This window comes from Muscardinus avellanarius, assembly GCF_963383645.1.
Source record: "Muscardinus avellanarius genome assembly, chromosome: 11".
In the NCBI taxonomy this organism is placed as follows: Eukaryota; Metazoa; Chordata; class Mammalia; order Rodentia; family Gliridae; genus Muscardinus; species Muscardinus avellanarius.
Genome location: NC_137797.1, coordinates 80,258,556 through 80,272,142, shown reverse-complemented (window position 1 = coordinate 80,272,142; position 13,587 = coordinate 80,258,556). Strand labels below are relative to the sequence as shown.

General features: G+C 38.1%; 1 protein-coding gene across 2 annotated transcripts in view; it reads left to right on the top strand.

Annotated features, from left to right (window-relative positions):
- The window catches only part of PDZRN4 (PDZ domain containing ring finger 4), a gene marked incomplete at both ends in the record, with an annotated part of 429,083 nt that overhangs the window by 396,928 nt on the left and 18,568 nt on the right, over positions 1–13,587 (top strand). For both annotated transcript variants that reach the window (XM_080705833.1, XM_080705834.1), the window contains 3 exons: positions 1,616–1,714; positions 4,276–4,338; positions 13,144–13,245. In XM_080705833.1, coding sequence (XP_080561959.1) covers positions 1,616–1,714; positions 4,276–4,338; positions 13,144–13,245 — 264 coding nt within the window. The remainder of the gene's footprint in view (positions 1–1,615; positions 1,715–4,275; positions 4,339–13,143; positions 13,246–13,587) is intronic.

Below are 13,587 nucleotides of genomic sequence, written 5' to 3'. Positions count from 1 at the left end.
GGAAGAGAATACCGCCCTGTAACAACAACAGTACCTTATTAAACTGCACAATCTCTCTCTCTCTCTCTCTCTCTCTCTCTCTCTCTCTCTCTCTCTCTCTCTCCCTCCCTTCCTCTCCTCCTCCTCCTCCTCCTCCTTCTTCTTCTTCTTTTCTCTCTCTCTCTCTCTCTCTCTCTCTCTCTCTCTCTCTCTCTCTCTCCCTCCCTCCCTCCCTCCCTCTCTCTCTTCACTGGCCTCAGAGGGATGGGGGACAGGCACTCCTGGCACTGGGGCACGTGGACACCCCAGGAAGGAACCAGGAAAGTCTACAGGATCCAAGAGCTGTCTCACTCCCAGCCCTCTGCTGCTCCATGTGTCTTGGAGACACACTACCTTGCTCTTTCCACTTACCAGAGGGCTGGTGTGTGTGTGTGTGTGTGTGTGTGTGTGTGTGTGTGTGTGTGTGTGTGTGTGTAAGCCCATGGTCATTCTACCTTCAAGCTACATCCTCAGCCCTTTTATTTTGAAACAAGTCTCTCAATATCTCTCTCTCTCTATCTCTCTCCCCATCTCTCTTCAAAGAAGAAATTTTCTTAAATATTGTTTTACAAAATGCTATGTACAGTAAGAACATTTCTGCAAAAAAACCAAGCACCCTTCCTAGCATTTACTGAGTGTCACTGTGAAGACCATCTCTCTTGCTGACAAAATGGGGGAGCAGTAAGCAGGACAGACAAACCCACAGCACTGAGTTTCTAGAAACTGGATCCTGACTTTGCTTCCAATCTAAATATACATCATTCTTCCTCCTCTGATTATTGACTAAGGAGTCTTATGCTCTCCATTCAGTAGGAGCAAGTTGTCCATGATTAGAACATCAATTTGTGCTTTAATGTTTGTTTTATCCCAAAGTCATCTGCTTCTTAAAGTCTGTTTCATTATATACAAGTAAAGGGCACTGAAATTTATTATTAGTTCACCAGGCATACATCCTAAGATAGTGTGAGGTGTGGCATTTTAAGCCACGTGTTTCAGTAAATATATTTTTGGATGTTTTTCAACAACAAACCGCTGCATTTGAATCATTGTCTCAGCCCCATATGAATGGTGATATCTCTTTCTTCAGCCGGGATGAACCCATTTCTTTTCAAAGGTGAAGTTGCTATAAAATAATAGAAAACCTTGACCTGACCTCCACAAAACACCTGCTTACTATATTGTATATAACTCAAAAGACGAACTGATGGAAGAAGTCCAGTATAGTCTTTTTAAAAAAATTTAAATAATTTATTTTTATTAAAGTACAAGGAAAAACTCAGCATTTTTATAAAAAATTTTTCTGTCCACTTTAATATTCTGAAATCCTTGGAGGACTCCACCTTAATAAATTATGCATACTTGATGTATGCATTATGTGTGATTTTGCATATTTCCAACCTTCTAATGAAAACATATAGCATTGGTTTGACTATACAGAAATATACATTGAAGGCCAATTTTAATGATTTTGGTTAATTTCAGATATTGAGCAGTAATTATTAAGACTTTCCAGGGTGACCCAAAAAATATCTACAAGTTCTCCATTCTGCTGTGGGGTTTCTGAGGTTAACGTCAATCTGTGTGTGTGTTCTCTCAGGAGGTGGAACTGTGCCGTGTTAGCAGTCAAGAGAAGTTGGGCCTGACAGTCTGCTACCGAACAGATGATGAGGAAGACACAGGCATTTATGTCAGCGAGGTAAGAGACTCTGTGGAGAGGAGATTATGGGATGGAGAAGGGAGGAGCAAAGTGAAGTGACTCACAATGAGACAAACGTTCCAAGCCTCAAATGTGAGGAATCGGATATGTTCCAATACGTGTCATTTCCAATTAGGAAAGGAAATCATGCTGCCCAAGTAATGTAATTATTATCAGCTTGTTTAATGTGAAGGTTTTCACCACAGAGTCTCAGCAAATATGTAACATTGTTTAAATTTGAAAAAATTCCCATAAGAATATAGTAATTTGGACAAAGTTTTCATCTACAGACATTCTGGTCTTTCCATTCCATCTCATCTTTTATTATTCTGTTAAGAATAGCATTGCCTAATTATTTTAAGATACTGTTTACAGTTATTACATCTTTTACTAGAGTGATAGGATGGATAGAATTGAATGCCCAAGAAAAACATTGATCAGTTTTATTCAACCCCATAATCACTTAAGAGTGATAAACTAAATGTGAGAAATCTTTTTTGTTAATTATTTTTAAAGACTGTCAAGCAAAATTTATTTCATAGGAATTTTTTAAAAACTCAAATGGAAAAGTATAAGCTTTCAAAAATTACATATAATATGACTAAAAATTACATATATGTACATATATATACATATATGCATACACACACACATACACACACAAACCAATTGCTATACTGGGGATTGAACCCAGGGTCATTATACCTCGAAACTACACTGCCTGACCTATTTTTTATTCTTTATTTTTGAAACATAGTCTTAGTACATTGCTGGGGCCTCACTAAGTAGGTGAGGCTGGCCACAAATCTGAGATCCTCCAGTCTCAGCTTCCTGAATACTGGAATTACAAGTACTTGTATATATACAAGAGTGAGACAAACTGGTCACTAATAGCTGTCCTATGCTTTTTCAAGTTTTTATGGCCATGATGTTGAAAACATTACCTAACATTCTGAGCTTCAGTTGAGCATAAAAACCCTTGTTTTATGGAGTTATTTACAATATGGAAAATATGTAATAAATGTACTTAGAAAACTACACACCCTGAAAAATGTATAAAGTTACTGTAATTTCCCAAAGAACTTCCTGACTGGCTCTCCCACTGAAAACCCTCAAGAAAATATTTGGTTTCTATAATCCTTTTAAATGTACAACTAGGATAATTCTTTGGGTTAAGATGAAAAAGTATAAAGAAGTACCCTATGAATTACCTTTTATAGAGGTAGATAAATAGCCTTGATAGTTTTATTATAGTTCTGAAGATAAAGTCTTAGATTGTGAATGGTTTTTAAATGGGGTAAAATTGATTAATTGGCCCTCTGGTTAAGTATTTACTACTTAACTATGTCAGATTTGAAACTTTGCTTTCTAAGGACACTGAAGGAGCCACAGAATCTGAGTTCATGTACTTAAAAGAAATGTCCTTATACCTTTTATATGTATCTGTAGTAGTTTTTTAGTCACTTAAGACTCAATTATTAGGTGGCATCCTGATAAGAAAGTAATATCTAACATCTGAACAGGATGTATCAATGCCATACTACATGTAAAATACTTGGCTTGAGCCAGGCATGATGGAGCATGCTTGTAATCCTAGGACTTGGGAGGCTGAGATGGGAGGATTGCAGGTTCAAGAAACAGCCTCAGCTACTTAGTGAGGCCCTTTGCAACTTAGTGAGAACCTGTTTCAAAATAAAGAATAAAAATAGGGCTGGGGTGTAGCGCAGAGGTAGAATGCCCCCAAGTTCCATCCCCAGTACTACACACATACACACACACACACACACACACACACACACACACACACACACAGTTAACTTGGAAAAATTCTTTGATACAGCAAGTCTAGGTAAATGGTTGGAAGCCATCAGAAATCTGATAGGGAAATTATCTCCAGTGAGCTTTAAATCATCACTCAAGTTTGACCCATTAAAATGTTGATAAGCTCTTTATAGAAATTTAAGCACTTATTCTAAAATATTTTGTAGTTAGAGTATTTCATACTATATTTAAAGTGGTGCCAAGTGATAAAATGTATGGATGGGATTTTTCTATTTCTTGAGCAATGTGAATTATAAGACCATAAATTAATATACTCATGAGACAAACATCCTTTTAATAAGTATAGTCATATAGCCATCAGCTTTTCTAAGACAGCTAGGGCAGGATTTAAAGATTACTTTAGTAGAAAGTAGCTTTCCTGGATAGAGGATTCCACCATCATTCCAAATCAGCTGAAGATCATGTCTGACAATTAGGATTCAGAAATGAGTGAATGTATGTGAGAGAAAAAGAGGAAAGGAACATAGGGAAGGAGGAAGGGATGAAGAGGAGAGAGAAAAATGACCTCAAGTCAAGTTTTGTTTAGGCTACTTTAATTTTATTATTGTTAACTCCAAAATAGTTCGTTTACATTTTTAGAATTAGTTGTTTTTGACAGGTAAAAATATGACATGGACATTATCATAAATCAACAGAGAATTTTGAAACAGATTCTTAAAATTTTTCATGTTCATGGGAGAATATCACATATCCCATTAAAGACACATGTCTTCTTACAGGTAGATCCAAATAGCATTGCAGCCAAAGACGGCCGGATTCGAGAAGGCGATCGTATTTTGCAAGTATGTGGTATGATCACTTCCTATCTGCTCAACAGCCTTTATTTTCTTTCTTGTAAAATGATAGAGAAAATAGTTTGTCTTTGCTTTTGGATATGAATATCTACAATACAAAAATGCTACCATTCAAAACTTTTTTACAAATTTAGGATGATGCCATTTCTTTAGTGTTATTAGCTAAAAATGGTTCAGATACAATCTGTGGAGTGAGTTTACTTGACCTCAACTTCTAGCTTGGGAACCTTTCATTTCACATCTGTTCTTTCATCATAAAATCTGGCAATAATGCTATAACCTATTGTTGTTGTGACAGTTATGTGATATCATTCATGTGATATGCTTAGCACAGCCCATGACAGGGGCTTAATAAACCTAAGTGGCCATTCTTCTTAGAAGCAGCACCATTTGCTGCCTTTTCCAGAATAAATTAAATGAGTATGGATTCAAATGTCCCTTCACTACTTGAAAGTTTAGAAGTCTGAAGAAGTTTCTACCATTCATTAATGAGTTGCAATGGCCAGGATGTGATTTCTTCTCCGTGAAAACATAGAGACTGATTAGTTGCAGTTTAATAATAGAAACGGTAAGCACATCAAGGAGGGAGGAGATCAGGGCTAGGAAAAGAGTTCCAGAAAAAAACAAAAATAACTAGAAGCCAAAGTTTCTGTTCTAAGTCTGCCACGATGCACTCATCTTTCTGAGTTCTCCCCCATAAACAGTGGCAGAGGAAGACATGGGCTTCCCAGCTATGTCCAGATCAGCCCCAAGTAAGAATGTAGGCCCTTCCAGACTGAGTTTAACTGATGATCATAAAATCCAGAGGTGGAAACTAGTAAATTTAAGTACAAACTGTTAAAACTTCAGCAGGACTTCTAGTTGGAGGGACACATTCAGAAATCCTATTTCTCCTTGCAAGATATAGATTCCCAGATAGTGTTTCTTTGAATTCAACGATCTTTGGGAACACCCGGCTCCCAGCACTCAGGGCGCCATGGAGAGGCCTCGGCTTCCTGGTCCACACAGCCTACCCTGCCTTTTTCTCTCTCTCACAGTCACTGAGTCCCACTGCTTCTTCAGTTCTTTCCCTTGTTTGGTGAGATACTGCAGAACTCCCTTTTTCATTAAAGACCCCCAACTAAGTTTCTAATTAGGAAAAAGTAATAAGTATGAGTTAGTTATTCTTTGGGGTCGAGAGTGTATAATTTCTATCTCAGTGAGCTCAGTAAGTGGTGACCTGTAGTTAAACAGAATGGAATTGTGTCATTGGAAAGAGTGGATCAGGAGACCATGACGAAGTCTTATTTGCTACTGCATTTTCAGCATCTTTCGCACAAATACACACAAATAATTCAATGAATGAGACAAATGTATTTAGTGGGAAGGAGGACAAGACAAATGAGTAAGGTCTGTGTAGCCTCATTTAGAAATAAATGGCACCATTTTAGTGTATCATCCAGATAATGAACACTTTAAAAATGGTCACTAAGCCGGGCGTGGTGGCGCACGCTTGTAATCCTCGCGCTTGGGAGGCTGAGACAGGAGGATCGCGCAGGTTTGAAGCCAGCCGCGCGCGCTGGCTTAGGAGACCCTGTTTCCAAATAAAAATGTAAAAATAGGTCTGGGAGTGTAGCCCAGAAGTAGAAGGGCTTCCAGGAACCCCAGTACCACCAAAAAAAAAATGGTCACTAAAAAAAATTAGAAATAAGTTGGGTGTGGTGCATGTGTATAATCTCAGTACTTGAGACGCTGAGACAGGAGGATCACAGTTTCAAGAACAGTCTCAACAAGTAATGAGAATCTCATCAACCTAATGAGACCTTGTTTCAAAATAAAAGTAAAATAGGACTCAGAAGTACAATGCCCCAGAGTTCAATTCTCAGTACCACACACACTAAAATTAAAGAAAATAATTTTAAATGTTTACTTTGTTAATATTTCTAACTAAGTATACTAGAAATAACGAGTGTTTTGATGTTCCAAGTCATTTTATGCCCAGAAATCATTACACAATGCGATAATGGAATAAAATGCTCAGTGACTAAAAATCTAGAAGATTTCATGCTCTAACACTGAGTGACCTCATTTGGCCATATCTTCAGTTGTACTGAGTCTACATACTGTCTTTTTCCTTACTGCTCTCTTGCTGTTGCCAGCTGATACTTCTTCTCACCACGTATTCTCCATACCCCACAAATGCTTATTGTGTCTTCAACTGGCTTCCTTCATAACTTCTACCTAATCTTTCTCCTATAGGCCAAATACATAAATAAAATTCATGGTGTGTTTCTTTACATGCATACTCCATGTTTTGGCATTTCCAGATTCTCAGCTACCTTGTGGGCAGACACATTTTTGAGGAGACAAATCTACAGGATAATAAAGCATTTTTAAATGGAGCAGGTTCATTTAAGAAACAACTGTAGGATTGATAAAGTGCTATTTTCTGTCTGATTACTTTATATTCCGTGACAAATATGTCACACTTAATGAATAAACACATGTTACATTAAATGCCTATCCTATTTGCACACATAGGAAGCAACATCTTAAGGGCAATGGTGAAATTATATTAACTAAAACTAACAAAATTGTACCCATAGACAAATAGCTCCCCTATGACTGATGAGAGATTATGGGATTCCTGTAATAAACAATTAATGGCTCCATTCTTGAGGAGATGAGAGTGAAAGAAACAAGAGGATTTACTCCATATCCTTGAGGCTTCCTGGCTGGCTTATAGTTAAATGAATCCCATTAGAGCTATTTCAAGTCTAATTTTCTATTCATAGTGACCTAATGAGAGCAGGTTTATGTTCTTGCCCTCATTGTGTAGATGAAATTTTCTTTACATAGCACACCATGGACCCTGTCACAAGCAATGGACTGGAATGCCCTGAGACCAAGATATCATGCCACAAATGGAATGCCCTAAAACCAAGATATCATGCCACACATGATTTGTGTCTTTCCACAATGTCACAAGGCCTATTCAACACTCATGCGGAAAATTATTAGTAAATTCTATAAGTAAGATTAAGCTAGTTTCAAATGCTTGGCAGCTGCTTTGCAAAAAGCTAGTTAGCTATGAATGAGCATCAAACAATATATTTCACACTACAAAAATCTAACAGTTATGTCAAACAAGTATATTAAACAACATACAAATCCTTAAATGTTAGAGAAGTTTTAATTATTAACAAACAACTAATTATAAACAAGTGGGGAAAAGGGGATAATGAACCAAGTCCAGGAATGAAAAAGGAGAATCTCAAGTTGGTCCAGGTGCTGAGAAGGCTAAAAAGTCGCACTGGTCCTCGGTCAGCAAAGAGCAGGGCCAAAGCAAAGTCATGTTGTGTGTCAAAACAGCCACTATTTATAGGTTTCCTATAGGTTTTTTTAAGTGCTGTCAATTGTCTTGGGTAGGCTTATTGAGCCTTACCAGACACTTGTCATTTCCATAAATGTATTGATGACATAAGGTCCATCAGACACAGGAAACATAAAATCCAAGGGTCTGTTCTGGGCCATATGCTAGCATGTAAAAACAAGTTAAACTATGAGTTCCTAAGGTTATGTTTCAGCTCAATACATCAGCATGTCTGACCAGGTTATTTTATGAGTTCATGAGGTTCTTTATGTCCCATGCTCTATACAATGTGCATGTCCAAACAGGTTTCTTATGAGCTCCTAAAGTTGTTTTACATCACATGCTCTTCCCAGGCTGGTTAGATGACCTCACCCAATAATTCCATTTACACACACATACTCACAGGAGTAGGGACTATGCAGAAGAGAAGTCATGAACCAACTTCAGGAAAGCATATTTGGTCCTCATGTATTTTTCCTTTTCAAGTGTTTGATAGTTCTCTCTGCTGTGGCATTGCCAAGAATTTGTATCAAATGTGTCCTCAGGAATTAATCTAGGGAATTTCTTTCACAAAATTGCAGAGATAAAAAAAAAGGCACTTCTGACCCGGCATGGTGGCACACTCTTGTAATCCCCACACTTGGGAGGCAGAGACAGGAGGATTGCACAGGTTTGAAGCCAGCTGTGCTGGCTTTAGAGATCCTGTTCCCAAAAGTAAAATAGGTCTGGTAGTGTAGCCCAAAGGTAGAAGGGTTTCCAGGAACCCCAGTACTACCAAAAAAAAAAAAAAAAAGGCACTTCTGGCTGGCATGGTTGTGCATGCTTGTAATTCCAGTACTTGGGAGGTTGTTGAGACAAGAGGATCACAAATCCCAGGCCAGTTTCAGCAATTTAGGGAAACCTTGTTTCAAAATAAAAGTTTAAAAGGGGCTGGGTTGTAGCTCAGAGGCAGAATGCCCCTGGGTTCAATTTCTAAAACAAGAAGGAGGAGGAGGAAGAAAAAGTGGAGGAGGAAGAGAAGGAGGAGGAAGAGGAGGAGGAGGAAGAGGAGGAGGAAGAGAAAGAGAAGGAGGGACTGGTGGCATTTATAAGCCAGAGAGCAAGGATTAAATGCCGCATACGCATTCAGCTTTCCAAAAGAGAAAGCACTACATTCTCATTTTCTCCTTGGGATGGGAAGCCTATAACATTCCATGTGAGCAGCCTAACCTCATGCCATCCAGGAAGTCAGGCATGTTTCTAAGGTCAATTTTACCAGAACTCAGTCAGTAGAGTCAGAAGACTTCTAATGAGACCTTTACTTTTCTCTGCCTTGCGTATAAAATGGTCCTCAAAATTTCTTTCTAAATTTTAATTTTCTACCTTTCAAATAGTTGCCTTTCAATCTGTGTTCTTTTCACATCTCTATCCCTTACTGTATATTCATTTTCTTTACCTCCAAATTAAAATAGAAACACATTAAAATAAATATTTCCTCTTCTGCCTAAGAAATCCTATAGGTAGTTGAATGATAAGAATTTTAATTGTCTTTAGTACATGTTATATAGAAAACAAAAGTTGATCTATTCAAATATGGAAACCATTTCTATAGTAAGCTTTTAGAGTTGGCCTCTCTATCTCTTTCTCCCTCCTTCCCTACCATATACACATATAAGAGATTGGACCTAAAGTAATATTTTTACTTATTTATCTATATAAGTACTATAGACTTTTCTAAGACAAAAGAAATATCCATTATGAAACTAATATTTATATACTATTATGCACAGAAAATGAGACAGATAATATGTTACTATAAAGAATTCTCTCTCTCTTTTTCTTTTTTGGTGGTACTGGGGTTCCTGGAAGCCCTTCGACCTCTGGGCTACACTCCCAGAACTATTTTACTTTTGGAAACAGGGTCTCTTAAGCCAGCACGGGGATTACAAGCATGCGCCACCACGCCCAGCAAGAATTCTCTCTTTTTTGTGTGTGGTACTGGGGATTGAACCCAGGGGCATTCTACATCCAAGCTATACCCCTAGCCCTATTTTTTATTGGGCTAGGGGTATAGCTTGGATGTAGAATGCCCCTGGGTTCAATTTTTTTTATTTTGGTTTGGGTGTTTATTTTTTATGTAAAACAGATTGAAAATGGCATACATTCAGACTGTGCTTGGTGCCCTCTCCCCACCGCTTCCCTTTTCCCCTCCCAACAATAAAGTATTCAGATTAATCATACTATATTCATATTTTTACACAAATTCAGATGTAGCTCCTTCATGAATCAACCTCAGCCTTCTTCTTCTCCTATCCTTCCATTCTAGCTATGGTGAGGTTTCTCCTCCATTGTCTGGAGTCCCTCTGGTATCTCTAATTATGGGCATATTAGAGAAAACATAAGTCCCTTTTCTTCCGTGCTTGGCTGATCTCACTTAACATAATGTTCTCCAGGTCTTTCCATCTTCTTGCGAATGACATGATTTTGATCTTCTTTATAGCTGAGTAGAATTCCATTGTGTGTATTTCCCATAATTTGTAATCCATTCATTTGTTGATGGAGACCTAGATTGGTTCCATATTTTGGCTATTATGAATTGTGCTGCTATGAACATAGGTATGCATATGTTACTGTAGTTCTCTGATTTCAACCCATTTGGACAAATACCCAGGAGAGATATAGTCTTTAGTGAAACAGGGTCTCACTAAGTTTCAGAGTGTCTCTAAGTAGCTGAAGCTGGCTGCAAACCTGTAATCCTCCTGTCTTAGCCTCCCAAGTACTGGGATTATAAGCATGTGACACCAGACCTGGCTGAATTCCCTCATTTTTAAGAAAAGTTCTCTCTCTCTCTCTCTTTCTTCTTCCTCCTCCTCCTCTTCTTCTCCTCCTTCTTCTTCTCCTCCTCCTTCTCCTCCTCCTCCTCCTCCTCCTTTTCTTCTTCTTCTTCTTCTTCTTCTTCTTCTTCTTCTTCTTCTTCTTCTTCTTCTTCTTCTTCTTCTTCTTCTTCTTCTTCCTTCTCTTCCTCTCTCTCTCTATACTTAATACAGAAGTAAGTTGGGCAATGTGGCTAGTCATCTGTATCCTTCCCTTTCTGCTGGATCCCCCCACCTTTATGTGTGCCTAGCATTTTTCAGGCAGGGCAGGCTGTTTCCCACCATACAGACATGTAACCAGAAGCCATTATTTCAAGAACAAGGGCAACTGAAGGTTGAAAGCTCTATTGGAAGTCATTTCTCAGATATGTCCATTCCTTGAGTGGCATCTTTGCTGAAACACATGGCCATATTTCTTACCTTAGTATCAGTTTGAGTATTAGCTAAAGTGCTGAGCACCAGGGGAATCTACTACTCAGTTGTCTAAAATGGCCCTTATTTTGAATAAGTGAATTGCATTTCCCAAGTTTCTGTGTTAAACTCATTCTATCCCTTGGATGATTCTGAACATATAATTGTTTTTTAAATAAAAAAATGATTTTGGGGATTTGCCAGTCCCTATAAACAAGGACTGATTGGTAGAACTGGGTACCATGGCCCTGGTCACTTGAAGTTACCAAGGAGAAAGATGAATACCAATTATAAATTGACTAAAAAGAAAAAACAGTCATACCATTTCCTGATGGTTCTCTAAGAGTTAAAATACATAGGCAGTAAGTATCTTTCCAAATAACCATATTTACTGCTATAGATTCAATTATTGTGTATGAATTTTACTATATTTGTCCTATTTAGCAAGAAAGTGTGTTACCTTTATTAGAATTAAAACATAAATGGTGATAGTAACAATAGCATTGACAGTAATATGTGCCAACACTGAGCACTCTTTATGTGCCAGACACTTATTTAGACCTTTTATAACATCCTTTTCAGAAAGGCACTAGTATTATCTAAACTTTAAGAAAGCAAATATAATAGCAACATTAGATCCACATAAGTGAGGAATATCTCAATTAATGACAAGTGAAATTTAGATGAAGAATGGAGATGTATATTTGAGTGGAAACCTGTGGGGAAAATAGTGAGAATTGTATTTCAAACAGAAAAGATGAAGATACGTTGTGTGGCATCACCCAGCTCAACTCACTTAGGATCAAATATGCCACAGATGACCCTAGGGACATTCTCCCTCCAAACTACACCCTTAGCCCTATGTTAGTCTTTTTTTAATTGAAAAAGGGGTCTCTTTAAGCTGCTGAAGGCCTATGTTGCTGAGGCAGTCCTGGAACCTGTGATCCTCCTGTATCAGATTCCTAAGGACTAGGAGTATAGACATTTTCCCTCACACCTGGCTCTCATTTTAAAATATCCAGAGAAAAAAGCTGCATTCACTTATAACTCAATACATTTGAATGTGTAAATTAGAATATAAACTTCAGATGTTTTACTCTATCTTGAGAACTTGGAAAAAGTAAAAATATAGATTCAAATGCCACAGGAGTCTTCTCTTTGTAATCAAAAGTTTACTAAAGGCTTTGTTTCTTTCCATTTTTTTAAAGTCAATTTGCTCTATGTTCTCTTTTAAAAATTTCAATGTATATTTAAGACATTGTATTAAAAAGTTGATAAGTCTTAGGAAGGACCTGGAGTATTGAGGAGGTATTACTGATGAGCAATTCTGTGTGTGTGTGTGTGTGTGTGTGTGTGTGTGTGTGTGTGTGTTTTCCTCCTTTTGAGTAAGCAACAGGGTATAAAGATATATCCTAGGCCATGTGTGGTGCTGCACCTGTAATCCCTGTATTGGAAGGCTGAGACAGGAAGATCGCAGGTTGGCAACCAGCTTCAACAACTTAGGCTCTCTGCAACTTAGGTCCTGTTTCAAAATAAAATAAAGCTGGGTATAGCTCAAAGGTATAATACCCTTTGGTTTAATCTTCAGTAATCACACACACGCATGCATGCACGCACACACATATACACACACAATATATATTCTGACAGTCACGTTTGGCCAACTGAGTCAGACCCTTACCCAAATATAAAATGATTAAGTGGAAAGGCAATTGGCAGGGGCCTGCGAGCCTTGCCTGGTGAGAGATAATACCACAGCTCCCTAATTGGCTCTCAGCAAGAGCAGAATGACGGATTTTCAGTTGTGGTATTGCGGGTCCTGCTTCTCCCAGCACTATTATCTCAGAGTGACACTTCCATTACTCTGAGCAGAGAAAGATGAACGTCACCTGTCAGGGGCTGGTTAATTGTGTTGCTAGATGTATGTTGCCAGGGTGCAGGTTGGACATTTATGAACATAACTGCTTCCTCTGATGTCCGCCATCCTTCAGGGATCGATATGCTCTTACAGTAAGCACGTAATTGAGTGAAGGCGCTTTCCACGGAGGGGCTGAAGATGAGCCCATTGTGTGAGTTTCATTGTCCATACATTTACCACAAATGAGCTGATATTTGCCATTTATTGTGTGCAGCATTGTGGAAATGGAAACTAATGTGCCACTTTTATTTGTTTTCTAGATAAATGGAGAAGACGTCCAGAATCGAGAAGAAGCTGTGGCACTGCTGTCGAGCGATGAATGTAAGAGAATCGTGCTGCTGGTGGCGAGGCCAGAGATTCAGGTCAGAACAGACATCAACATCCAGGGATGGGACTTCATATTCATTGACTTTGTGAATGAAGTTATATTCATTGCTTACTAGTCCATATCAAACTGGTAGCAAACATATCTGTAAAACCAAGGATGCAAAACACACCAAAGACTAATTTTTGTTCATTTTCCAACCTTAATTTTTTCGAAAAAAAAATGAACTAAATTTTTTCTTATATTGCCCCACAGTGTAGCAGCTCTAGGTCCACTGAGGGAAACAAGTTTAAAGCAAAAAAAAAAACAGAATAATTATTCTCTCATTCCACTTGCTAGCCCTTTAAGTGAATTTGCAAATGGAAAATGATTGACTTTA